At 53.6% G+C, this 26793-nt stretch overlaps 9 protein-coding genes across 9 annotated transcripts; 6 read left to right on the top strand and 3 right to left on the bottom strand.

The window, feature by feature from the left end:
- Nucleotides 1-469: 469 nt before the first annotated feature.
- G647_03119 (uncharacterized protein) lies at nt 470-1746 on the top strand (the record flags this gene model as incomplete). Its single annotated transcript, XM_008727465.1, has 2 exons — nt 470-749; nt 803-1746. The coding sequence occupies 2 exons, from the start codon at nt 470-472 to the stop codon at nt 1744-1746; spliced, it is 1224 nt and encodes a 407-aa protein (XP_008725687.1).
- Nucleotides 1747-3159: 1413 nt separating this feature from the next.
- G647_03118 (uncharacterized protein) lies at nt 3160-5100 on the top strand (the record flags this gene model as incomplete). The annotated part of the gene is made up of 1 exon (XM_008727464.1): nt 3160-5100. One exon carries the CDS (start codon nt 3160-3162, stop codon nt 5098-5100), a length of 1941 nt encoding a protein of 646 aa, XP_008725686.1.
- A 1210-nt stretch (nt 5101-6310) lies between these two features.
- Nucleotides 6311-7060, bottom strand: G647_03117 (uncharacterized protein; the record flags this gene model as incomplete). Its single annotated transcript, XM_008727463.1, has 1 exon — nt 6311-7060. The coding sequence occupies one exon, from the start codon at nt 7058-7060 to the stop codon at nt 6311-6313; it is 750 nt and encodes a 249-aa protein (XP_008725685.1).
- A 770-nt stretch (nt 7061-7830) lies between these two features.
- On the top strand, nt 7831-8795 carry G647_03116 (S-formylglutathione hydrolase; the record flags this gene model as incomplete). Its single annotated transcript, XM_008727462.1, has 3 exons — nt 7831-8086; nt 8136-8557; nt 8607-8795. The coding sequence occupies 3 exons, from the start codon at nt 7831-7833 to the stop codon at nt 8793-8795; spliced, it is 867 nt and encodes a 288-aa protein (XP_008725684.1).
- Nucleotides 8796-9933: 1138 nt separating this feature from the next.
- Nucleotides 9934-10314, top strand: G647_03115 (uncharacterized protein; the record flags this gene model as incomplete). The annotated part of the gene is made up of 1 exon (XM_008727461.1): nt 9934-10314. The coding sequence occupies one exon, from the start codon at nt 9934-9936 to the stop codon at nt 10312-10314; it is 381 nt and encodes a 126-aa protein (XP_008725683.1).
- A 1127-nt stretch (nt 10315-11441) lies between these two features.
- G647_03114 (uncharacterized protein) lies at nt 11442-13459 on the bottom strand (the record flags this gene model as incomplete). Its single annotated transcript, XM_008727460.1, has 2 exons — nt 11442-12861; nt 12915-13459. The coding sequence occupies 2 exons, from the start codon at nt 13457-13459 to the stop codon at nt 11442-11444; spliced, it is 1965 nt and encodes a 654-aa protein (XP_008725682.1).
- A 440-nt stretch (nt 13460-13899) lies between these two features.
- On the bottom strand, nt 13900-15514 carry G647_03113 (uncharacterized protein; the record flags this gene model as incomplete). Its single annotated transcript, XM_008727459.1, has 3 exons — nt 13900-14408; nt 14462-15267; nt 15327-15514. 3 exons carry the CDS (start codon nt 15512-15514, stop codon nt 13900-13902), a joined length of 1503 nt encoding a protein of 500 aa, XP_008725681.1.
- A 1220-nt stretch (nt 15515-16734) lies between these two features.
- G647_03112 (uncharacterized protein) lies at nt 16735-19928 on the top strand (the record flags this gene model as incomplete). The annotated part of the gene is made up of 3 exons (XM_008727458.1): nt 16735-16746; nt 16799-18365; nt 18415-19928. 3 exons carry the CDS (start codon nt 16735-16737, stop codon nt 19926-19928), a joined length of 3093 nt encoding a protein of 1030 aa, XP_008725680.1.
- Nucleotides 19929-20300: 372 nt separating this feature from the next.
- G647_03111 (60S ribosomal protein L29) lies at nt 20301-20634 on the top strand (the record flags this gene model as incomplete). The annotated part of the gene is made up of 3 exons (XM_008727457.1): nt 20301-20307; nt 20359-20410; nt 20496-20634. The coding sequence occupies 3 exons, from the start codon at nt 20301-20303 to the stop codon at nt 20632-20634; spliced, it is 198 nt and encodes a 65-aa protein (XP_008725679.1).
- Nucleotides 20635-26793: the final 6159 nt, after the last annotated feature.

Raw genomic sequence — 26793 nt, 5'->3', positions numbered from 1 at the left:
GGAGTGACAGCGGGGAGTCTGGGCTTCGTCGCATTTGTTTATCCAATGGAGCCTGACTCGCAACTCACTTTCAAAACGACTGCGCACTTTCTTCATCACAACTCCGTGCTTCTGATGCCCTGCTGCTGTGCTTTTACCTTCCTTTGGTCCTTCCTTTGTCCTGCACTGCTCCTCCCTCCGGACGACCTCGCCATCACGCCTTGAGACTACAACATCGGAGTTGCGGCGCGGTCATCGCGCACCGCGTCCTTCACCATCACGCGCAGTGCAATCACCCCTATCTCGGATGGACTCAACAGTCCTATCGACAGATTCCTGCTCCTCTACGGTCATATCACAAGAAAACACATCCGAGACATCTTCATTACCCTCTCAAATGGCTGGGCGTAAACGCAAAGCGAGCGAAATAGATGACGGGACGTCAGATCGACGGTGTAGCATAAAATCTTCTCCCAGCAACAAACCCCCGATGAACCACCATTCTCCCCAGCCCTCAAAGAAGGAAGACGCTTCAGAGGCCGACGAACTCCAAGAGACTATTGAGACAGAAGCAAGCGCAGATACAAGCATCACGGTCGACTGTCCCGTCTGGCCGAAGTCAAAGCGGTACCTTGCCAGGTTGAAACGAGAAGATCTATATACCGGACACGACGCCCCTTCGCTGCCGGGCACGCGTCGGCTCGAGATTGACTACGCAGTCAAGCCCGGCAGCTTCTGGTTGAAACTACGCCAGTACAAAAACGCGAGGTGTGAGTTTGGTGGTCACCGTATTAAAGCCTGTCTAACCAAGCCTCACAACTAGTTAAGGATCCAGTCGACGTAACCTATTCCGCTGGCGACATCGTCTACGTCAACCGTCGCCTCCCTGTACCAGCGCCACTCTCTACCGACGCGTCGACGGACGAAAGACTTGCGTACGACAAGGAAAACCTTTGGGTAGGACAAATCGCCGAGTTCCGCGCCGCTTCCACCAACAAAGTCTTTGTGAGAGTGTTCTGGCTCTATTGGCCGGATGAACTACCGATGCATCGACAACCTTACCACGGGAATCGAGAACTGGTGATGAGCAACCACGTCGACATCATTGAGGCGCAGACAATCGCATGTCACGCGGATATCAGCTACTGGGATGAATACGACGATTCTAACAAGACGGTGCTTGATGAGCGATACTGGCGGCAAACGTACGACGTGACCAAGATGCTGACCGCCCCGCATCTTGCGCTGAGCAAGCTACGGAAGTTCTGCATCTGTGGAGGCTATGACAATCCTGGAATCGACATGTTCCAGTGCCATATGACTGGCTGCGGGATGTGGAATCATGAACAGTGCTTGATAGCAGATATTGAGGAGAGGGCCTGGGAGAAGTTCAAGGCTGGCCTACTCGGCCACGAAACGCAGGAGACGGAGGAACACAAGACTTTCGGTCAGAAAGTCGTAGAAAAGGTTGGCCATCTTGTGGGAAAGGGTATCGGTGTCTCCGAGGTCCAGGACGAGGCGCACTTGGACAGGATCCCGAGCAGCAGCAGCAAGCACGCTAAGCTGGTACCTGGTCATAAGAAGCCTTGGGCTGGCAAATTGGAAGCCAGGATCACGAAGGTGCGGAAGGCGGAAGACGAGACCACCCATCATGCCACTGTCCGACAGCTCGTGCCCACGGCGAACACCAAAGCGAAGCCTTCCTTCGAACCAAAGATATGGAACATGGAAATGAAGTGCCTCAGGTGCCACCACTCCCTAAATTAGAGGAACAAGGGATAAAGCGGCTATGGTGCAGTTCTGAATTTCTTGAGCGGCTTGATTTCTCCTTTGAATTTATCAGGTGAAGCGTGTACATCAACTCCTCGACATGGCATGCTACATTGCGTCGGCGTTGCGCAGTATTCGAACGGCTGGCTTCGTTCTTGCGCGCGGTGTTGTTTGCATCGCAGGTCCATGTGGTTAGATATTTACTGTAAATTAAGTTGCATCTCCGCCATGACGAGTTGCAAAGCCCATAAGACTATGACTACTCGGAACCTCGCACCATGACCTGGAACCCTTCCAATGCTTAGGTACCCCGTGCGGAGCAAAGCCGCTTACCCTGTGGGAATCCGTACCTACCTACCGTGCAGGGACTGGGTAGGTGGATTCAGTTTGCAGGGACCCGCTCGGGGCTGTTCTGAGCCGGAACCGTAGTTCCACGGTCCTTCAGTCAAGCTTGGATCATCTCCTGTACACATCAACTCCGTACTGCACAACAGTTGTTTCCTCTGTCGCTGGCTCGGGGTTGTATTAGTCACAATGGCAGTGCAAGAGCACTCCAAAAAATAGGACCTTCTCTGCCCCGGCCTCTTGACCATGTCCACAGACCACACTATAGAGCTTCTACGAACAACCATTAATTACTCCGGATTGATTTCGTCTCTGGGGAACAGTACGACCGTCTGCCCAAGGCGCCAAGATCAGACTGGGCTATCGTACTCGTACACGATGGTCCACCGCCTCCCCCCATTTTCTGGAATAATCGGGTCTTCGGCAGTTGTATGTACGATGATTTGCTGGAAGAGCTAGAGTCTTCAGGCCCTCACATTCCGTTCACCTACTTTCGACCAGGATGTCAAGCACTCACGCGTTCTCCGTACGAGGTCTACGGTTACAGGTCGAGCCGCTCGTCCAGGGCGTCATCGATTCCTTACTGGCCATCGAAAATATGGCCACCAAGGCTAACTGTCGTAGTCGGCTCTTGCTTGCCATCCGAACCGATTCCATACAGATCATGTCGCCATTTTACGGAGTCCTCTGCCAGTTGAGTTTCCAGCAGGCGTCTGCTAAGTGACTAATTTAACCACGTTACTGTTTGCGATGCATTCCTCATCAACTTCGTTTGTGATATTTTCAGCTCGCTTCTCAGGCCTTGTTGTTGCTCCTCTATTGATTTGACGACGCGCAGCATTTAGTAACTGGGGCATCGACGGTTCACTCACACTCGCGCCTTTCGGATAAGACCCTGGTTCATCGAACCTGGACTGAACAGAACTTCGTACGAGACAATAGACCTACACAGACGCCGGCAACACTTGTTCTCTGGGTCTCAAACCAACGTCACCATTAACCTTTCTGATCTCATCACATCTTCTCGCGAGGAAACGCGGTTGTGAAATTCTTACCTCTCGCCCCATGGCTTCACAGGCCGAGCACAAACTCGAGCACGCGGCGGAAGACCTCGAACCCTCAGGTGCCGCACCACTGGTCTCAACACAGCGTCCAGCGGCCGATGCTGAACTTTCATCGCCGTCCAGCGCCAACGCCTCAGAGAAATTCCCCGACCATGACAATGACGTCGACACACGCTCGCCAGTCGATAGCGAACCGCCATTGGAGCAGACGACAACGAAGCCCAACTTGGCCCGGACACAGTCGCGGGCCTCGGAATTCTCAAAGGCCAGGACTGCAGTGATCATATTTTCCCTGTGCATGGCATTGTTCCTGGCTGCTCTAGATGTCACCATCATCACCACGGCTTTACCGACCATTGCTCAGCACTTCCACATCAATGCTGCGGATTACACCTGGGTCGGAAGCTCATATCTCCTTGCCAACGCTGCCAGCGTGCCGCTATGGGGCAAGCTGTCCGATATCTGGGGACGGAAACCAATCATCATGCTCGCCAACGCCGTCTTCATGGCCGGCAGTCTCGTCGCGGCACTCGCCAATTCAATTGGCCTGTTGATTGGTGGCAGAGTCATCCAGGGAGTCGGTGGAGGCGGTCTTGTCACGCTCGTCTACATCTGTATCGGGGACTTGTTCAGCATGCGCGAGCGACCGAAGTACTACGGCATCCTGGGCATGGTGTGGGCCATAGCCTCTGGCGTCGGACCTATTATCGGCGGTGCATTCACAGAGGAAGTCTCTTGGCGGTGGTGTTTCTACATCAACTTGCCCCTGGACGGCCTGTCTTTGGTTCTTCTCACCTTCTTCCTGAAGTTGGAGACACCCAAGACACCCTTCCTCGCAGGCGTCAAGGCGATCGATTGGATAGGCGTGGTCACCATTGTGGGCGGCGTGGTCATGTTCCTTTTTGGCATGACCTCTGGCGGAACAACACATCCCTGGGACAGTGCATTTACACTCTGTCTGATTATCTTCGGTGTCCTCACCATCGTCCTCTTCTTCCTCAACGAATGGAAGTTGGCGAAATACCCGGTCATACCTCTGCGCTTGTTCAAGAACGTTTCGAACCTGGCATCCCTCGGCGTGTGCTTCATCCACGGCTTCGTTTTCATTGCAGGAAGTTACTACCTTCCCTTCTACTTTCAAACGGTCCTTGGCGCGAGTCCCTTGCTCTCCGGCGTCTATCTTCTCACGATGGTCTTGACCCTCTCCTTCGTCTCGACGGCGACGGGTCTCTACATCAAGAAAACGGGCCGTTTCCGCGACCCCATCTGGCTCGGCCTCGTTCTCATGACGCTAGGCTACGGCCTCTTCATCGACCTGCCAGATCACCCGCAGTGGTCGAAAATCATCATCTACCAGATCATCGCAGGCATTGGCGTCGGCCCAAATTTCCAATCCCCGTTGATTGCACTGCAAGCGCACATCAAGGGACATGACATGGCTGTCGCGACCGCGACCTTTGGGTTCGTGCGAAACCTGTCAACGTCGATCTCTGTGGTCTTGGGAGGCGTCGTGTTCACCAACGAGCTGAAGAACAAATACTCCGACCTCGCTCCCGTGCTAGGTGATGAGCGTGCCCGCCTGCTCACCTCCTCCTCCTTCGGGACGACCACCGGGATGATCCGCTCGCTCTCGGGCCCTGCGCGACGCGCGGTGGACGTCGCGTACACGAGCTCGCTTCAGAAGATGTGGATCTTCTACACGGCGTTCGCGGCCTTTGGGATCATCGTTTCGCTCTTCATCAGCAAGACTGAGCTGAGCAGGGTGCATGAGAAGGCGAGAACGGGGATTGAAGAACAAGAACGCGTCAGGCAGGAGGTCCTGGCGGAGAGAGAGGCGAGACGGAGTCGCAAGGGGACGTTGGAGACGGACCCTGAAAAGGGGACGCCAACGGTGGGGAGTCCCATAGCTGGACATTCTGCGCCTTCAAGTCCGGTGCGGTAAACGGGACAACGAAGTGGGAGGAAAAATAGGCTGCTTTGGTACTGTGCTGTAATCTTGCATACGAGCGAACTCTGCATGTGAACGGGGAATTTGGCGAATGCATAGATCCGCACTGCAACGGCCATGTTGATCGCGATGGGATTGGCATATCAAAGCGAGTTTGTTCAGTATATAAGAAGGATAGAAAATTCCAAAAGCTGAAACGCTACCGAAGTGATTTGCCGCAGCTAGAAGCTGAAGGACCATAGGCTCGGGTTGTGACGATACACCCTCCTCTTCGCTTTTCTATTCTCCATACCTAGCGAGGAACGAGATCCAATACAGCACGATGCGTATGTCATGCTGGCCACTCGTCTCCTGGCATGAAGCAAGCAGCGAGGCCAGGAAGGCAGTGATGCCCGGTGAGCAATGACACGGTTCACTAACACAAGGGGGGACCAGAAGCGGTGAATGCAAGGACCCTCCCAAGGGATTTGCCCTGAGAAATGATCATATCTCTTATCTCTATCTTTTTCTCGCTCTTCCTCCCAACCCTTCTCCTCGGTCTTCGATCCTGATTTCAATCTCAGCTCGTGTGCTCTTACGCACTCTTGTAGGAGGTGCGCATGAATCTTCTTGTCACGCCCCACCAGACAATTCTCCTAGCCGGAGAGGATGAAATCGTCACGGTTTGTGCTGCTTCTGATCCCGTGTCTATCATAACTGCCTAGTAGCTCGGATGATCGGCCTCTGTCCCAGGACCGGGTTCCCTTCCGAGAGGGCTCGGGAAAGGGATGCGGCCTTGTCTTCCCACGCCGTGTCTTTGTCTGGGGTGCTGAGGAATGGTGGCCCCTCCTCATCCTCGTCGAGCCTGTGGAAAGGAAACAGGGTGTTGCCTGACTGCCTAGTTGCAGTGGGCGACGAGGCGAGGGGACTTGGAGCTGTGACCTTTTGCTTCTCAGTGTTCAATTGGTACGGGCATGTTAGGCGACTTGCGCTGCTGGGCTGACGTGTCGAGCGTTCGTGATGGTGATCTGGATTTGTATGGAGAGACTCGTAGGCCCGATCAAGCCTACACGGTATAGTGGTGGTTTGAATGTTGGGTGTCACAACACACCTTCCGCCACTGGGTTAGGTCGACCTTTCGGAAACCCCTACGCTGTATGTCGATGATAGAGCATGGCGTCTCGACAATCCTGAAGGGAACATGTACCGTGGCGTTGTCGCTTCCTCACCTCCTGTCCCGGTCCCGCTTGTTCCTCCACCGTCCGCCCTTGGCACCTCGGCCTCCCTTCCACCCGAATTCCTTCCTCTGATCGTCCTCTCTCTTCTCCAGGTCCGCCACCCGGTCCCTTCTCCTCCCGTCTTCGTCCTTCTCCTTGTCTCCCGCGGCTCCTCCCGCTGTTGCGACACTCTTCAGGTGAACCCCATGTTTGCAGTCCCTGCCGTCGGGACAAAAGCCCGCGAGGTAGAACTCACAGAGTTTCCTCCTGACATGGCGATTGGGGCACTTTGGTCCCTTCTCGCAAAACCCCTTGTTGTAGTCTTCGCACATGGGCAGCTTCGAGCCCTCCTTGACGTGCACGTAGAGGCACTCGTCCCCATTCTGACAGTACCCGTTCTGATTGTAGAACTGGCACTCGCTCATCTTCCGCAGGTTGTACTCGTGGAGATAGTCGCACGCGTCGGCCTTTTTACACAAGCCCTTGAGCCAATGCTTACATACGTAGTTGTCATTTTGGTGGTGGCGGCCGAAGTGATGGTGTTGGGAGGGTTGCTGGGCTGGCGTGGGATGGCGGTCGGGGCAGCGCCGGCCGCGCGGGCAGTGCCCCGTTGAAGCAAAGTCGGCGCATACGGGGACCGTGGAGGCGAGAGCTGCGAGGTTGTTGGCGCGGAGGAAGGGCGTGAAGCTGAACGTGTAGGTTGGAGGTGGTGTGTTGGTCGAGGGGAGCGCGGCTTGGGAGGAGGCTACGGAAGCCATTCTTGAGGTCAGTCGTTGTTATGTGCGAGAACCGGAAGGACTCCAGTCATGCGAGAGGAAGACCTTATGCTGCGTGACGTTCGTTGACCACGCTGAGACCAGAAAGGAGTAATATTTGTCTTCAATAGAGCGTGAGGTCTGTCGCGTCGGTAATCGTAATGGTAACTTCTGGCAGCCTCGCGGTGACGCCGAGGTTATGCCGACAACAGATTAGGTCTAGCGTGGCCTTGCCGGATCTGCTCCACCAAGTTTCACTTTCCTCTCTCACCACCTTACTTTCCCCGGAAATCGGCCATCCAGCTCAAAGCCATTATTGGCAAATTCCACAGGCTTGTCGTTATTCTGGGTGTATAGCGAGGGCACGGTGATCAAACAGAGATGTACTCCTCCCAGCATTCACTTCCGATCCAAGCTCAAGAAGGCAATTGTGGTCGAGACGGAAAACATATCCTAATTCGACACTCTTCTCAACTGGTCGGAATGGCCCGGCTTCTCTATCCACAGCTTATGGCGATCTAGCTGGTCTGTGTTCTCTTCCGATGAGATATCCAGCTTCCGAAATGTCCCTTCATGATTGACGGAGAAAGCTCGTCGCCCATCCGCATCTGCGGGGCTGATTTGACTTACTCCAATGCCTCTTCCCCTCCTGTTCCACGTCATTTTCTTAGAGCGAAGCGACAGATCTCGAGAAACATTTTCCAATATCTCCCCCTGGTCTTCCTTCTCGTTTCCATACCCATCCAGCCCATTCTTGCATCTCGACTTGCAATATGTCCGTGAACACTCAAGCAACCATTGCCAGCTTTGGCGGGAAGCTGCTCAAACTCGCCCACAATTCCTCCACTCTGGGTTGCGAGAGCAAGTTCAACCTCTTCCTGCCGCCGCAGTCTCAGAACAGCAAGGTCCCTCTGCTGATCTACCTCTCCGGCCTCACATGTACTGGTGACAACTGCTCAGAAAAGGGTTTTTTCCAGCATGGCGCAAGCAAGAGAGGCATTGCGGTTTTGTATCCGGACACCAGCCCAAGTGAGTGAGCGAGGATTGATACATTGGATACTGGCCTGACATGTTACAGGGGGCATTGGCATCCAGGGCGAGGACGACTCCTACGATTTCGGCACCGGTGCTGGATTCTACGTCGACGCCACTGCCGAGCCATGGTCAAAGAACTACAGGATGTACTCCTACATAACTGAGGAATTGCCTAAGACCGTCTTCGACGCCTTCAAAGATCAAATCGACTCGAGCAAGGTCAGCATCACTGGCCACAGTATGGGCGGTCATGGAGCTCTGTCACTCTTCCTGAAGAACCCGGGGAAATACAAGAGTGTCAGTGCGTTTGCGCCCATCTCAAATCCCCTGAAGGCTCCCTGGGGTGAGAAAGCATTCAAGGGTTATTTCGGTGAACAGGACTGGCAAAAGAAGGGTGCAGAGCATGACTCGACAGAACTGTTGAAGAAATGGAAAGGTGGCGACTTGGATATCCTGATCGACGTGGTTGGTTTCCTCCCTCCCTTGCGTTTATATGTGATGCTGACTATCTCAGGGCACGGGTGACAACTTCTACAAACAAGGCCAGCTGCTCCCTGAGAATTTCATTGCAGCTGCCAAGGAAATCGGCCAGGAAAAGGGAGTCAATGTTCGGTTCCAGCCTGACTACGACCACAGCTACTACACAATGGCTACTTTTGCGGATGATCACGTTGACCATGCCGCGAAGTACTTGTTTGCATAGTACGTGTATTGAAATCTCTTTCAATAGAGGCTGACAGGGATAGAAGCGGGAACAAAAAAGTCCAGAAGCTCTGAATCAAGCAGTTCATTCACTGTGAATCGACTCATGCCTTTCAATACCCCCCGTGTAGTGAATGCTTTGCTTGTTCATACTCCCTTTGTCCTTTGTCTTATTGGTTTTTATACTCTGCGTCTACGGCGTCTTGCTCTATCCCAAATTATCGGCTGCAGCTGTCCTCCAAGAACCCAGCTCTCCCTTCTGCTTCAAGCCCCTGATCCGCCAGGTCTCTCACACCCACAATGTCTCTGAACTACGGCTACCTCTTCTCAACAAAACTGGTCGCCGACGACTTCGGCAAGTACGATAACTTCGTCCAAGACAAGAAGGTCTTCGAGTCTATTCCCAATGTCAACGTTTCAAGGTCGATGGTCTTTGAGATGGCACATGTTGATGTCCCTGAGGTACATTCCCTCCATCCGTCTGAGGCAACAACACGACTAATGCTGCCTGCTTCATGTACCAGATACTCCCCATCTACAAGCGCGACCCCCTGCCAAAGACATGGATAACCTAGCAGAAGCTAGGCACGACAAGACAGGACAACAGAGCTGAGCGGCACAGAGCAGATACTTGGAAGCACTCCAGCTGGATTGAGAAGTTCGATCAAACCTGGCGGCGATTACCGTGAACAATGACATTTTAGATTCCAATACCACAACGCGTCTATACCACTGTTTGCTTCACTATTGCCGTCGCAGTTCCTTTATTTGTCTGTCTCAACAAAAAGCTTGCCTGATATGGGAGCTGTCCGCCGGCAATAACCAACACTGTTTACCAAACACCCGCGTGGTATATATCAAGCATTACGCTCACCGTCTCTCAAGTATCCGCCAGATGTACCACAAATCTATATCACGCCTGGATCCAAAGGTCCTGGTAGGCTCTGGATCTGGGCAGGAAGGACGTTGGAGCAGACGACACTGCGATTCACTGTCTATGGCAGACTTTGTCCTCTCGTCAAAATGGCCGATCATGGGCCCTCAGCCTCGTCCCTTTCGCGCTCTGCACAGTCGCTGCCTTCAGCAACAGATTGTCTGGCTTCACCGCTTGGCGTGAATGGTCTGCGCACATACACAAAATGTCCAGTCTACCACTGCGCTTCATCCCAGTGACGACAACATTCATAGACACTACTCTCGAGGCAGATTTCCTCACGGACGCCATCGCCGACATCATCGCTTCTCAACCTGAGATCTCCTACGTGGGACTAAATATGCCTGTCGACAACAAAGGGGAACCCTTCGAATATATCTCTATCACGACCCTACACGCGACCTCTGAAGCCATCGTCCAGCTACTGAGCCGACCGTATGGCTTCAACCGCCGTCTGGTCTACCCAATGCCACATCCGTATGGCGCAATCGGGGAGGCACGCCCGGCAGATAGACTGCCCATCAACACCGGCCCCCGGCCAGACGCGCTGTTGAAGCAGAAGAAAACCAAGAAGCGGATGGTGTAGGCACCTCTCCCGCCTACCAGCGCGACCAAGGTCGAGTGAGTCCAAAGAGAAGGTTGCCGAACCCAAACCAGTCTATATTATTAGTATATAGCTGCTGCCTGTCACGATGGCGCAGAAGAGATCTCGAGCATATCATGACGGATCAACCCCTGCCACGGAAGACCTCAGCATAGTATGTCCCTCCCTACGGCGATGATGCCAACGCAGATCAGCCCATCGACTGACCGTCGTAGCATGAGGAGGAGAAGAACAGAAAAGAGGACAACGATGAAGGCGATGAAGAAGACGATGCCCTCCCGACAGAAAGTCCAAAATACCTCCTCCCAGTGCCGTCTGATACGGCTCAGTGTTGGGGAACCCGGTTCCTTGCGAAACCTGCCGACGAGGCCGCCGTCGCTGTATATACATCGGCCAAGACAACCGACCCTTCCCCACCCAGGGCGGTTCAGAACCAACGCTCAGATATCTCACCTTGGAGGAGCACCAGGGGTCGCCAAGCGGGGAGAGCCGGTCATTCCGTTTCACTTCTTAAACGCGCCGATTTACTTCCCAATGCGCCAAGCTGTGCCCTACGCATGCCGAAATCTTCACCAGCTCGTCATATCCCTCCTCCATGTCCATCTCTCTTAGACCACGTGCTGTCTGTCGGATAGCCAGGATTGGGCGCGATGCATAAACCGATCAACTGCACGGCCTGGGCTGGCTCGAGAAAGAGATGATGTAGAAGGGGGGGAAGTTTGGGAAGACCATCTGAGCCGAGAAGATCGCGGGATCAGATCGACCGATCGACCACGAACGAGGTGGCATGCCAACCACAGAGATGACCTCGCCTAGAGGACGTATTTGACATAGAGTACGAAAAGGATAGTTTCGAGGGAGAGCATCGCGTCTGTATAATGACCCGATCACTGTAACTACTGCAGCAGATGAGGCGGAGACGAGGGTCGAGACACTAGCCCGGAGTGTACAGATTGGAATTTCTTTACAATCCGATTCCTTAAAATTCCGAGTCCTTTACATTCCGATTCTCCTCCTTTGTCGAGTCTATTCTCTGTGGCATGGAGGTGCTGTATTTACCACCGTGCGCAAGGGCATTTCAGTACTTCCATACCGCTGCCCGCCCTAATTTAATCCAACCCAGGTACATAAGTGCCGTTGCTGAGCCACTGCCCCGGAGCTGTAAAGTCGGCGTACCACTCCCCTCCCAGCTCCAGGTGGTTGACGTATCCGAACCTGAAGAACTCGGGCTCACTGTCCACCAAGCGCGTCCAGTTGAACGACATGTCATCCGGCTCGAAGGCCACAAAGCGCTGGACATCGTTGACGAGGACGCTGATTCCGTCAAACGATGCGACGACGTCTTCGAAAGTGAATCTGATGCGATTGCCAGAGACGATCGGTGGATGGACCTGCGGGAGGACACTCCCCAGTTCGCCATCCTGGAGCAGTTGGCCCGGTGTTTGTAGGATGCTGTCAAACCCCCACCGCGCAATGCCGTTGATGAACAACCCGACGAGAATCCCCTGGTACAGCAAGCTCGGTCGGGTCTGGAGCGATGTGCCTGGGAGCAGGATCAGGGCGAGGATGTAATGATGTATCCGGAGGTTGGTGCCGGGGACGAGAATGAGGGCGACAAGGAATGCGGCGACGATGGCGTAGAAAAGCAGATAGCGCGGCATGCCGCCTTCGACCCTGAAGCACCAAGCCTGTCCGACCGCTATGACTAGCAGAACGCCGATGATCGAGAGGAGAGCAGCGATAGCCCCAGGTTGTTGTTTGAGGTCATGTGGAGTCAATCGAGAGATTGGTATCCGGTCAAATGTTACGTTGTTTAGAGCCCCGAGCCAGCACCCACCGAGCCATAGCACGGTCCTTTCGATAGGAGCTTTCAGGTCGTACAGTGTTCGGTGGATGCAGTACTTGTAGATGACATGAGCGACGAATGCAGCCGGGAGGAAACGCCTAAATGCCAATGAGATGAGGTCGGAATAGTCGTGATAGTATGGAGGATCCGATATCAACGCCACGTGAAAAAAAATCCCCACGAAGACAGACCAGAATAGCGTCGTCGGCGACGTAACAAAGACCGCAAGCAGAGACGTTAAGATGATCGAGAAGCACAGATACGTCCACCGGGAATCTGTGTACGAGAAGGTGTCTGGCCCTGGGGCTCCGAAGCTGAAAGATAGAGGAAAGTTGGATGGAAATCCAATGCTGGAAACGCCGTGGGCACTGGTACTTGGGTAATCGGATCGTTGTCCTGTCCGTGACAACAGTCCGCTGCCACCTTTGGCATTGGTCACCAGCCCAGCATGGATGGCCGCCGGACAGATGAATGAATCTCCACGATAGATCGCCGTGGTCGGGATCCCGGTGTCCTTTGGCCCTCCGATAACAAAAGTCCGGTAGTTGACTTCTTGAGCTCCAACGTAGTGAGGTTCGAGGATCTTGACGTCGGCACAGCCAGCTGGACAAGTGAATGTGAAGGTGCCATGATCGAAGGGACGGCAGTCGCCGCCGTCCAAGCCACAATTGGTGCTATTCGACCTGCCAGCAGTCAGCAATATTTCTATCGCTCGCAGTGGAGGACGAGGACGTACCAGAGCCGAGATGTACAGCTTAGTCGAGCTGGTCGGCCTGAGTCATTACTGCCTGCCACCGGCATTGGAAGAGCGAGAATGAACATCCCGGCCCATATTGCATACAATAACAGCAGAAGGCACAGCTTGAGCCCTCCACTCGGACAACACTTCTCAAGCAGCCGGTCGCACACGGCTTGAAGCCATTCTGAAGATTGGATCCGATATATCCGAGGAGGATTGGGTCCTTTCAACCAGCGCAGAACAGCTTGAAAGGCGGACTTGGCCGGTAGCAGGCGGCTTCCGCTCCGCCATGAGATGCGACGGCCACTCAACAAAGGCTGATCTCCTCGACCTGAGGCAACCAGATCAGCTCCTTCTTCCTCATCGTACTGTCCAGCCCCGGCGGGTGTCAGGAGAGCCTCATAGCTTGGTGCGGCCAGTGCGGTGTCTGCTACCATGGGCTCCAACGGGTAGTCTTCATGTTCATAAGTGCGAAGGGAGTATTGAGAGTTAGACTGTGGTGGCCGGGGCAATGGTGACAGATTGGCAGCCCCATTCCGCATAGTCTCTGCCCACCAATGCGTGCTTTATGCCCTTGCATCTGGTCGATCGAGTCAAGACCATCTAATAGCAGGAGGCCTAGAAGGTACGTCAAACTAGTTCTGGAACGCTTTCTCGCAGGTATACAGCTCGTAGGAGGAGAACAGAAGGTACTGTAGGGTAGAAACTAGGAAGCACTATGCAGAAGTTCAAGGGCCGCCTCGGCACAACAGGGTAAGCATGAGCCCGGGTGGAGTGAAGTTACAGCATGTGTCGGCCGAAATGTCACTCTTGGGGCGTAATTAAGGCTGCCCGAGATCCCAATTCTAAGATGTCTAGTCACCTCCAAGTCTAGTCAGAAATACCCATGTTGCCGGACCGCCATCTAGTTGTCATCGTAGCATGCTGTGACCTTTTTCGCAACCTCCTCTGTAGTGGAACTCCATCGTAATCTAGCGTTCGTTCATAACTCCTGTTCCGAGTAACGACTCCGTTCCCGCCACTGGGAACCATAACGATAAATCAACACTGGAATGGGCGCTGTACATAGACTCAGTACACACAGAGCAGTGAACCCCCAACCGTAGCCGAACTCCTTGACCAACGGATCGACCCCGAGCGGCAAGAAGGTCCCCATCAGACATCTTGTAACTATCAACGCTGTCATGGCACTTGCGGAATACAGCTTGAAGGCGTCGACCACATAAGCCATCAGTGGAAGGAATGCGAGCATCATGGTAGATCCGAGCAGGCCGAGATTGATGAGCAGAACAGGGAGCGGAAGCCGCAGTTGGGCGGCCCAACCGTACAGGGCGACGACGAGCGGTGCAGTAAAGGCGCCAACGATGGCCAGGGGAAGACGATATTCGGGCTGTCCCCTCCCGTTACTCAAGCTGTGGTTATCGCGTAGACGAATGTAGATCTTGTCGAGCAGGTTGTTGAGGGCGATGACAGCAATGACGGATCCAACACCTGTAAGTGTTTGTTAGCCAGCTTCAAGCGCGACAGAGATGTCATCCACTCACTGAAGGCGATGAATGCAGAACCAGTACGTGCTGGGGAAAGTCCATATAGTCCTTCCAAGATATCCGGTAACGTGGTCGACATGACATAGAAATACGCAAACTCCAAAGACCCAAACAAGGACATGGCCTGTAACACCCCGGAGTCGAAGAAGACGACAAAGGGACGCAACACTGCGTCCAGAAGCTTCCTTGAGCCCTTGTCTTCGGCTTCGGGGTTGTTGGCGGCGAATGCAGTCCGTAAGGCAGTGTTGCCCGTCTCCTTTGTCAACCTAGCGACTCTACGGTTGAGAATCGCCACCTTGAAGGTCTCCCGGAAACAGGTAAAGAAAACCACTTCGCAGGCGCTTGCCAAGGTAATAGCCATCCACAACACTTGCCGCCATCCTAGGCTCTCGGCGATGGCTCCGGCGATAGCAGGGCCGACTGCGCCTCCAAGCAAGGGTGCCAGCATAATGGCACTCATCGCAGACCCCCGTTCTTCTTCGATGAACATGTCCCCCACAATGGCTGGATTGAGCACATTCGAAGCAACCGCCAACCCCGTAAGAGCTCTGGCGGCAATGAACAGCGGTGTGCTTCGGCACAGCGCGGCCAAAACAGTGGCCGAGATGAACAGCACATTAGCAACATTGAACACAGGGTACCTTCCGACAGCCTCTGACAGCGGTGCAAGCACAAGCGGTCCGAATGCTTCACCAAGTTCCCAGATTGTCACAAGCAGAACACTAGCTGATTTGCTGGTTGTGCCGTCAAGATCGTAAATGATGTGGTTGGCCACAGGCACGACCGAGATACATGTGAACGTCCTAGAAAGGACATTAGCTGCCACCCACGGGAAGAGCATATACAGTACCAGACTACATACACCGTGAAGGCCATAAAGGCCAGCAGAGCAACAATGCTCCATTTATAGGCCTTGGGCCAGTCTCGAGGGTTCTCTGAATCGCCCGTGGGATCGAAGTCGACAATGTCGTCTCCATGGGCCCCTTTCAGGGACCCGTCCTCGGCCCTCTCAGCATCTCGCAATAAAGGTCGAGTCTCTTCCGTTGTCATGTCGTGTGGTTGGTAATATGATTGTTGCCACCAAGTCTTCGGGATGTGTCGACGCTGCCAGAAGCATTGACTCGGGCGACCCTGCTCAGCATGGAACCAAGTAGTCTGGTCAGTGTTGAAGAAGAAATTTTAGCTCAGTCATAATCCGGCGGAGGCAAAAACCACGGATATCTATGAAGACGATGTTCAGTACGCATCGTACGAGACGTGAGCCCTCTCATTGGCGGTGGGACTTATTCCTCCAGAGATTTGTAACCCAATCGACTTGTACTGGAAAGGCGCGTGAGGGGCTTGATTTAAACCAACCTGAGTCGTCGAAGCGTTCCACCAACTTACCGCATCTTCAAGGGGTCGATCGAGGCCCGCCAAACTGGGACATCATGGGGAAGAGCGTATGGCAAGATGAAGTGTCAAGCTGCTTTCTCGCAGCTGCTGCCTGGAGCTGAAGTACCTTTTCGAGTGCGGGATCCTACTTCCGTTCATCTAAGGGTCATGCGAGTTGTGTCTAGGCAGCTACAGAACAGACGCATGGTTTGACGCATGGTGCATCCTAACAAGAGCCTTCGCAGCGGCATTGATATATCTTTACTTGCCCTCATCCCAGACTTACCTCCAGGGCATCGATGACGCCGAGGCAATGCGCTGGTAAACCGGCCATTGGACTCGTGGGTCACTTGCAATTGCCAGCAGTTACGAGTCCGTCCTGACCCTGGGAGGCTGAACCCTGATAATTGGCATACTCCGTGCTCAGTAGCTTTTCGATTCTCCTTTATCATCGCGGACATAGCTAGGTGCATAGGAACACCGACGACCGCTTAGTCAGTAACGAGAAGGATGCTGGTGGACGCCTGGGACAAACGCAGAGATGCGTCATTGGGATGTCATGTTGGCGATGTCGCCCACCGTGATGCCAAGCCCGGAGAGTTTACTCGAGAATATTCCCCCTCGATATGCGTGAAGCGCCAGATTCATGCCACGCTGCGACTTCAATAATTGTGCTCAGCAACTGATATCGTGGAGACATGCACCAAGTACTCGTCGCTAAGTGACAGAGGCACTCATTCACTACATTATCACGAGGAACAAGGCTGCCCGGCGTGATGGATTAATACCGGAAGCACGTGCTTCCACTTTCGTCAAATCCAAATGCGGTGACTATCATTTTGTCCCAGTGTTCCTGAAGTCATAGCGCGGTGGGTGAGGAACACTGGCATTACCTGATGGATGAACAGGTAACGGTCCTCCCTCGCTGCGGTCAGGTACTCGGCTGACACGTCCGCGCAGATAATCTCGGCGATTGAGATCGCATACGATCCCGCTGCCGACCCGACCCTCAAGCGACAGGCGTTCGAATATGTGAACCAGTTGAGGCAGGAGCCCTCAGCATGGCAGCCATGCCTGGCCATCTCTCTACAAGTGCCCCGTCAAGCCATGGTCATTCGTGTCTTTTGTCTGGAGATTGTCAACAACGCGGTACAAGGTGGCCTGGTTGACCAGGCCGGGTTGAAGACCATCAAAGATCAGCTAGTAGCATATCTGCAAAAGTTCTATGGGACAGCCGGCCAGACCGACACACCAGATCCAGGCACCATCGTCAACAAGTTTGCTCAAACTGTGACATACCTCTTTTCGGCCTTCTATGGCTCTGGCTGGGAGACCTACTTCGATGATCTGCTGGCGTTGACCTCCGCCGGCACCGGTACCAAGGACAACTACCCTGGGCTGATCTTCTACCTCACAGTTCTCAATTCTATCCACGACGAGATTGGCGATCAACTGGTGTCGAGGTCCCGAGCCGAGCAGGACAGAGCGAACACGTTGAAAGACCTGATCCGAGCACGAGACGTCGAGAAGATTGCACGGTCATGGCAAGACATCCTCTCGCATTGGAGGACGTCGAGTGACGTCGTGGCTGAACTGTGCTTGAAGGCTATTGCAAAATGGGTCAGCTGGGTCGACATCTCGTTCGTCGTCAACCAGTCAATGCTCGAACTACTATTCCAGCAACTGGAACGGGCACAGAAGGTCGATCCTCGAGAAAGCGAAGAGCAAGCAAGGGATGCCGCCATCGACGTCTTTACCGAGACCGTTGCCAAGAAGATGCCTGCCGCAGACAAGGTCAACATGATCACCTTCCTCAATCTGGAAACCGTGGTCTCTCAACTCGTGACGTGTCCACCCCTAAGAGACAGTCGCGCATCAAACTATGACGTCGATCTTGCTGAGACGGTGGCAAAGTTGGTCAACACCACAGTCGTGGACATTGTGAGGATCTTGGAGACTGAGAACCAGAGCTCGCCAACTTGGGGGAAAGCAGAACAGCTATTGGCGTCGTTCCTACCACATCTCCTCAGGTTCTTCTCCGACTTGTTTGACGAGGTCTGTTCAACTGTGCTCAACGCCATGAACGATGTTCTTGCATTTTTAAGGCGTGCTAGTCAGGGCGATGCGGCATCATCTCAGAGAGCAGCAATGCTCCTCCCAATTATCAAAGCGATATTTGTCAAAATGAGGTACGACAACACTTCAGATTGGAATCAAGAGGACGAGCAGACCGACGAGGCAGAGTTTCAAGATCTGAGAAAGAGGCTGGCAGCGTTACAGTCAGCAATTGCAGCAGCGGATGAACAGCTCTACATTGAGGCAATTTCAGGCCTTGTGCATGACACGTTCGAGCGCCTCAGATCAGAAGGCTCACAGCTGAATTGGCGAGATCTGGACCTTGCGTTGCACGAGGTCTACCTCATGGGTGATCTGGCTGTAAGGGCAGGTGGATTGTACAACAAGAACAAGCCAAACTCGCCGGCAGCGGAAAAGCTGGTTCGAATGATGCTGGAAATGGTTCAATCAAGTAAGTGGGAATGGTTACCTTTCCTCGTGGTGTTGCTCACAACAGCCAGATACTGGCTCTTTCGGCCATCCAGCAATCCAGCTACAGTACATGGAGATCTGCGTCAGATACAGCTCTTTCTTCGAAAAACACACCGAATACATCGAGCCAGTGTTGAAAAATTTTCTCGATCTTTCACACCATCCAAGTCTAAAAGTCAAAGCTCGAGCATGGTATCTCATCCACCGCCTTATCCGTCAGCTGCGAGCAAATGTCGGTAATGCGGCAGAGGCGGTGGTGCAGAGCCTACAGGATCTTCTCGTCATCAAAGCGGAGCTCCCAGCCGACCAAGATGCAGACGACATGTCTTCCGACGGTGAGGCAGGTGCGGATTCTACGTTCACCAGCCAGCTTTACCTGTTCGAAGCTGTTGGTTGCATCTGTGGCGCAACCTCGGTAACTGCAGAGAAGCAGGTGCAGTATGTGCGAGCTATCATGCAGCCTATCTTCGCAGACATCGAGCGCAACCTGGAGTCAGCCAGAACGGGAAGCGAACTTGCCGGTCTTCAAGTGCACCATGGAATCATGGCCTTGGGTACGATTGCACGGGGCTTCTCCGAGTTCAATCCCGGAGTGACTAATCCGGGAGGCGGCACCGAGCCATCGTCACAAGCAAAGCAAGCATTTGCGCAGGTGGCCGAGGTGACACTAGTTTCTTTGACAGCGCTGAAGTCGTCCTTCCAGATAAGAACCGCTGCAAGATTCGCCTTTTCACGGTTGATTGGTATGGTCGGCGCTCGTATGATGCAACAACTGCCTCAATGGGTCGACGGACTATTGACCGACTCGTCCACCAGGGACGAGATGGCATTGTTTCTTCGACTTCTCGACCAGGTCATTTTCGGCTTCAAGAATGACATTTTCGACTTCCTCGATCGTTTGTTCTCCGGTCTGCTTCAGAGAGTGTTCGCAGGGATCTCTGCACCCACTTCTGGCACAGACGACGAGATTGAACTGGCGGAGCTGAAGCGAGAGTATCTGAATTTCCTAATGGTGATCCTGGGCAACGACCTCGGGGCTGTTCTGGTCAGCTCCACGAATCAACCGATCTTTGAGTCTGTCATCACTTCCATCGAACATCTTGCGAGAGATGTGGAGGACTTCCCGACAGCCAAGATGGCATTCCTACTTCTATCGAGGATGTGTTCGGTGTGGGGAGGACCCGATGTGGTATCGGCGACCGGCAACGCTAACGCCGCAGGGCCACAACCAGCTCTTCCGGGCTTTGACCAGTTTATGATTACTCGGTTTTCACCGCTTTGTTGGGCTCTGCCTACCAATCCTACGTTCAACAGCAAAGACGCACAAGCGCGGCAAGCCCTTTCAGAGGCTGCCAATCTACAAAAGACCATCTACACCAAAACTGGGCAGCAATATTTGACGTGGCTGCAAGAAAACGAGTTGAGGACAATGGGCATGAATGATACCCTCATAAATGACTATTTGCAAAAGTTGGCGACCATGGAACTTAAGGCGTTCAAGACCTTCTTCCCGAAGTTTATCGCCCAGGGCGGACAGATGTGAAGAAGAGCGGCAAAAGCATGACGGGGGTTTGAAGCGTGAAATGACCTGCATGAGATACCAAGGAGTTCTTTGCTACTCGGAAGACATATTGACCAATGCAGTTCGGATGACTGGAGATAGACAGCAGAAGATGTTGAAAATGCCATCGAAATGTTGTCCCCTGCCGAAGAATGTGCGTAGCATGAGCCTCGTCGGTTCCGTCAGGCTGTCGGCAGTAGCCGGTTTCGAGTTAGCGTAATGCCAAGACCCGGCTTACTTGCCGAAATTCTGCCCACAATCGCAAATTGAACGAACTTCACCAGATTGAGATTGGAGACCAAGGTCAACATCAACATCCGCACGTTCTACCAGTACCGCGTTGAGATCGTAGAGATGGCCAGTAAGTCGTCGAACTGGTGCCATTTAGCGCGTGCATGCTGACAATTTGCAGAATCAAAGAACTCGTCTCAGCACAATCAAGCCAAGAAGGCTCACAAGAACGGGTACGACTGACCCTCGACCCGTTTGCCGCTTGCGGGACATGAAGAAGGAGGCTGTGTACTGACAAGCCTGTGCGCATAACAATAGCATCAAGAAGCCCAAGACCTTCAGATATCCCTCCCTCAAGGGCACGGACCCCAAGTTCCGAAGGAATCACAAGCATGCGCTGCACGGCACGATGAAGGCGCTGAAGGAGGTTAAGGAGGGAAAGAGAGACACCGCATAAAATGTTCAATGGCTGGAAAAATTCCAAACTTCAGGCGCTCCACGCCACGAGATAAGGCAACTTGGAGATGAAGTCGTCAAGGTTGGCGATTTGCGAAGCATGACTAGGTCACCGGCAGAAACGGCCGATGTGCAGCCGACCTTCAATCCGCTGTGACGAAGCAGCAAGGACGGGATCGTGCATACCAGCTGGCTTCTGCTAGGACGGTGACTTCGATACTCGACATGGATTTACAGGCCAACAAGAACATGGAAGACCAAAGAGCCTCTGAAGTGGCTCTCCTGAACGCACTTCCTTCATTCAACGTCGACTTTTTATCATTTCCCTCTCCCTGCAAGACATTGCGAAGATGGCATTTGTGTGTACAGCGTCGTGACTATGCTCCATGCGCGATGACTGAAGGAATATTTTTCGTGCCTAGATGGATTACTTTTGACCTTTCAATTACCAAACACGGCCCTTCTTCCTCGGTGGAGGACTGTGCATGGACGAAAGGTTACATCCCTCGTTGCCAAACCTTTGCGTTGAACAGTGGGAGGAACGAGGACATGCTTCCGCAGGTGCTCGCCAGGGCAGAAGTCGGCTTCTTCCGGAAGGGGCCTGGAATCGTGCGAGATACCTGCCCCTTTTTCATCAACGTCAAATCACTGTGAGTACCGGAGGCGCAACTGAGGGTTTTTCCTCAACCGCTGAAATACAGTACGCCGTCCCTCGTTCATGGGCTCGGTCCCTCTCCTGCAAGAATCGTTCTGTGAGCGCTTTCCGTCAATCCGCGATTGGCAGTAACACGTCCTTGCCTCCGAGGCAAGCAGTTCGAACTTTGGGAAAGAGGGAGATATTTGCGTCTCCCTGCCATTTCTTTTTCACCATCTGGAAACGCTGGTCCATAGTAGGCGTCATTTGCCTTCCTCTCACCCCCTCGTCCTTTGTTCCGGATCTGGGCCCCGGTGGTCACTCATCTACCCAATCGCTGCTGTCGGCCCACATGTCCACTGTCTAGACAATTCTGTTTCTTGTCCTCGGCCTACACAGTAGACGAGCCGTCATTTAAAACGTCTCCCACAATTCGTCTGTCTCTCCATTGCACTGAGACAACGGTGTCATCTAGCGCGTGTAGATTCTTCATCAACACGACGGGTTCCCGTAAACTATGCTCGATCAGAAGATCGGACCCCCATGCATGAGGGCTTCAACGTCTTGAGGTGGAAGCGCCCCGCCGGATGTTCAGAACAGCAAAGCAAAGCAGAGCAGAGCATGCCACAGAGAAGCCTGAAACAGTCGTCGAATCAATAGTTCACAGCCCAACAGCCCAAGTTCCACCCGGGGGATTCCTCTCGACAGCCCACGCTCGAGCAACTCTCCTCAGATGCGTACTCGTATGCAACAGAGAGAATGGGTTCTGCATCCGCGTGGATGCGTGCCATCTTGACTCTTTTGGAGGAACGTCCGCGGCAAGAGCTACTGCGCTAGGGGATCCTTCCCAACGAGGTCTAGTGAAGCACCACCAGGGCTCGAGAGTGGCGCCTGTGGACGTCTGGGTTGTTTCTGCGGAATGCTCGTGATGGTGCTCCGTACGTCGCACTGTCGAGTGACAGGCACACGGGTCTCCTCATGCAGGAACCTCAAGCGAGATACTTGACATGAACCGCGGCATTTCGCGTACTGTACTCCGTACCTGCAGCAAGATGCACTCACGTGCGTAGCGTAGCGTAGCGCCACGAGCTCGCGTCAGCATCGACACTGAACTACGACTAGAAACCCTCGATTCAGACATGGAACTTTCCACCCCGCTCTGTCCAGGAAACAATCGTGAGCCCCTACGAGTCCTCGGTATTCCAGAGGTGACAGCATCTGCCAGGAGGTGGGTACCATGGTACCTAAGTACTGTGTCCGCTTTCCCTCACGGCAAGTCTCGGCCAGGCCCGTTTGGTCCTGAATACCTACGAGTACGAGTAGAGGAGCGCAACTCGGAAACGTACCTAGTATGCCCCCGGTACCAGTACCCAGTATGCCTGGGAGAACGAGAACGAGAACGCGGCGTACTCCGTAAAGGACCTCGTATTACTCGTACTACGGATGCGCTTCTCCACGGCCTGCAACGTCGAGGACGAGGTAGGCAAGGACTCCGCCGCGATGGGATGCCGACACAACATCATCAGGACCATTTGATCGATCAAAGGGAAGGGCGCCATGCAGGTTCGGTTTGAGAAGCTGAGACGACGAAGCGATACGGAGTACAAGACGTTGATCTTGCCATTGGCCTCGGTACCGAGTATGAGTATGAAAGTGGATGCCTTGACCCACTCGTCAACAAGGCTGCTTGCTACGAGTACGGAGTACAGTACATGAAGATCTCGTGAGTGGAAATCCCAGTACGTACGAGGACTGTGGTACCTGGCACACAGCACTGTGTTAGTGCATCTACGAGCCAGCGAGGCTGCTCTGTCTGTGAATGCAACGTTGCGTCGTTCGCGGTGTCTCTCGACACTAGCGTTGGAGCCGTGTGTTTCCGAGTAGGCACGATATGTAGCATTGCGGCATCACATTCATCGACTCGCCATACAGTAAGTTCACCCTGCGAGCCTGCTCATTGCACGGCACAATACGAGTACTTCGATCAGTCTGACGAGAACGCGACTACACAGTACATGCTCTTTGCTCCGTACAGCGTACACAGTATTCTGGGCCTGCAACGTTGCGGTCCGAGCCTCACAACAGATGTACTGGGTACTGTGTAGTCCTGGAGTGTGGACCTACACGGTACGGACGCTTTCCGAGTGCATGTTTTTGCATTCCTGGGCTAGGACTTTGGTTCGTCGTCCACATGCAGTAATAAAGCAAGGGGGTATGGAGGCATGGAGGCAGTGATGCATAGAAGCACTGAAGCAATGAAGCAATGAAGCAGTGATGCAACACGATATCGAACAACGAATGACATTATCTTCCCGAATCACAAGGCAACGATGCACAGTACATGAGACATACTCCGTAGGCCACCTGACGATGTTGCTCCGTCGTGAGTGCTCTTGATCTGATGCTATGTGAACGCCCACCCTGTACTGTACTGTACAGTAGCCGGGTGTGTTGTACCGGGTAGAGCCAGCCCAGCTCGGACAGAGCTCGCATTCTTCCCCCAGATAGTAGCTGACTTTAGCCGGTCCGTATAAAGCTGTCGCGCAAGTGTTGCTGCGTTCAGTAAGAAAATGAAGGAAGTACCTAGTGCTCGGTGCTCGGTGTGTACGCAAGCCTAGGATCTCCTACGAGTAATGCTCACGTGGAAAGTCGCACTGTATGTCGTGCGCGGCGAGCGTCATCGAAGCTCGACGTCGATAACTGCACTCCACTCGTAAGTACTGTGTACGTTGTCGTAGCGGGACCATGTCCAGTGTACGGAGCACGGATGGCAGTATTCGGTCTGAAGCAGCCATGAGCTTGGTGATGACGGAGCAAGCATGTACGTACATTCCTGCAACTAGAAATGCAGGCACTGCTCGTACTGTGAGTGCTCGTGTCTGTCTTCCCCGGTCATGGATGCCCTGTGATTACCTGGCTGGCAAGTAGGCAGGCAGTCGGCACAACAAGTAAACCCGAGCCGAGTCGCGGCATGGTGGAAGCAATCAAAGTCAAAACGAGTCCCGAGGCTGGGGGTCCTGGTCCTGGCTCGATTCGAGCGCAAGTGCTCATACTGTGTCTGGAAGTCGAGCACTACTCCTCAGTCCTTGCCCTTGACTTAGTGCTCGAAACAGTAACAGCGTTCAGCACGTGGCATTGAAACGGGTGCGGCGACGGTGCGGAAGTGGATTCGAATGCGAATGGGAAAGTGAAAGTGAAAGGGAATGCTGACGGACCAACGGCTTGCTCACCCATGCATGCGTCATGCAGGGATTGGCAATATAACACCGGTAGGAAGCAGCTGGGACCTGGAAGTGCCCCGGACGCACATGGTGCATACATACGGAGTCCTGTCGCACGCATCCGTAACCCGCTACTCACTGTTCGAGCACGCTGAGGGTTGCCTCCATGGCAGGCGCGGCCACTTTCAAGGACCATGGCTCGGATGGCTGACGCACGGGAAATTTGCCCGTTGCGTGCGTCTGAGAGTGTTTTGATCGAGAAACACGGTCTTCGTATGCACGAAATGGGTGCAGGTGCGTGAGAATGCGCGCGCAAGCCATCTGATCTCACTTGTCTCAGATGGACACATCCTGGCGATTCTTGATGACTGACGAGCGATGGCGCCCGAGTTTCCGATCGAACAGACATTATCCGAGGCGGAGACGAAGTCAAATCAATTGTCCGATTGTCTAAGAGTCCGCGTGTGTGTGGTGTGTGGCTTGAAGCCACGTTGTTGGTCCGAAATGAACCTTTATGTCAATGGTCTCGCGGCTTCGACATTCCAGTCAAAAAGACCCCTGGGTCTGACCGGCGAGCAGCGGAACGCCTGACAGGGCGATGGCCGGGCTTGGGCTTGGGCTGGGGGCCGGACGAGGTCCTGTGTGCACAGTACTGCATCGGGAGTTCGAAGGAATGCGCAAACGCCACCGCAAACGAAGCAATCTAACGTGCAGACGCGAGCCGAGGTTCGCGTGTGCGCAAGCAAGTCCCAGCTTATACACAGTAGCCAGCACTTGGGATGCATACAGACGGAGGAGTGACGACCAAAACGCGAGTTCGTCGCGTTGTGGGAAGTAGTGTTGCAGTACTCCGTACTTTGTATGAAGTAGAGCACATCAACGTTGCCGTCAACACATCAGAGGACCGGACTACTACTCGTAATGTACGCACGTACTGCAAAGATGCGACTTCGCAACTCCGAGCGTAACCTGGAGTGGTAGTGAATGATGAAACTGCTGCTCAATGTTCCCCGTCCACGGCACTTGCTCGCCCTGATCCTGGTCCTGTTACCGTGTTCTGTCAAGGCACTACCCCTCGAAAGCAAGCGTGAGGAAATAATGTCCGTATGAAGCATCTGCAGAGTTCAAGCCCAGCAGGGCAAGCAGGGCGAGCAGGGCGAGCAGGGCAGGGGATCCTGGGGATCCTGCACGTGGAAAGTGCTGCTCCCTCCAAAAGGAATGGCCGGACGCCAACGCTCGCCAGGCCACAGGTCGGCAGTCTGCGCCAATCTTTCGGAGATAAAAGAAAAACGATGGAACGCTAGCGGAATCTTGGCCTAACTACTGTAAACGAATGCATGGCACTGACGGCTTCGTTCATGGGTCTGGACGTCAGGATGCCGTCATGCTCCAAGCTGGAGGGGACGTCTCCAGTGTCGACCTCGACGAGGCAACGCGGATTCGACGAGTGTTTGTCCTCAGTGGGGGAGATCAATCCGGGGGACGGCGAGATAATGACATACCCACGGGGACGAGAAGGATGGCATGATGACTGTCAGTACCGACTTCGCACGCAAGACCGCATATCAGTCTGTAAAATGTCGATTCTATCTCCAAAATCTCGTCTAAAGGTCTTTCCTCCTTCCCTCAAACGGACTCCTCGTCCTTCGTCTCCAGCAGCCGGCTTCCCTCGATGCAACTTCTTCGAGTGGCTCGGCACCTTTCTGGCCATCATCCATGACTGCTTCCTCTTTCGTAAGCCAGAATAAGCGTAGCTTTGACAAGACCCAAGGCTCTCCGTCGCATTAAAACGACAACAGGGTATATCTTCTTGGTGGTATGACAAGTAAAATGTAGGAAGAATCTCGCTCCATTCGCCTCACTTTCGCCTCGTCCTTCTCTTGACATGCCTGCTTTTCTCGCTGTGGAGCGACTGCCTGCTGTATTGGAAATCTTCATGATGTAAAACGGTTCGCTCAACAGAACGGCTGCTGCCTGTGATGGATCATGATATCGTCCTCATGATATGGCAGAGACCACTCGATTCGCGTATGGTTACGGTGTGAAATGCTGTCGTTCCCCATTTGTACAATTTTGTGCTGTACAGGTATGTTTCCTTCGTTCGCAATGTCCCCAATGTCGCTAAAAATGGAAAGGCGCACGACTTGAAAACCCTCGGGAATACTGTTGAACCACTGAAGCCCGCAGGTAGATGCTCAAACAATTGACCGCCATTTGAACGAGAGGCAATGAATTTCACTCTGTCCCGGAAAGCTCGCGACGCCACACGCTGAAATTGCGGCAGATAGATTGTAAGTATAAGAAA

The sequence above is a fragment of the Cladophialophora carrionii genome (genome assembly GCF_000365165.1).
Source record: "Cladophialophora carrionii CBS 160.54 unplaced genomic scaffold supercont1.2, whole genome shotgun sequence".
Lineage (NCBI taxonomy): Eukaryota > Fungi > Ascomycota > Eurotiomycetes > Chaetothyriales > Herpotrichiellaceae > Cladophialophora > Cladophialophora carrionii.
The sequence above is the reverse complement of the archived record's forward strand: the minus strand, read 5'-3'. Positions and strand labels throughout refer to the sequence as shown.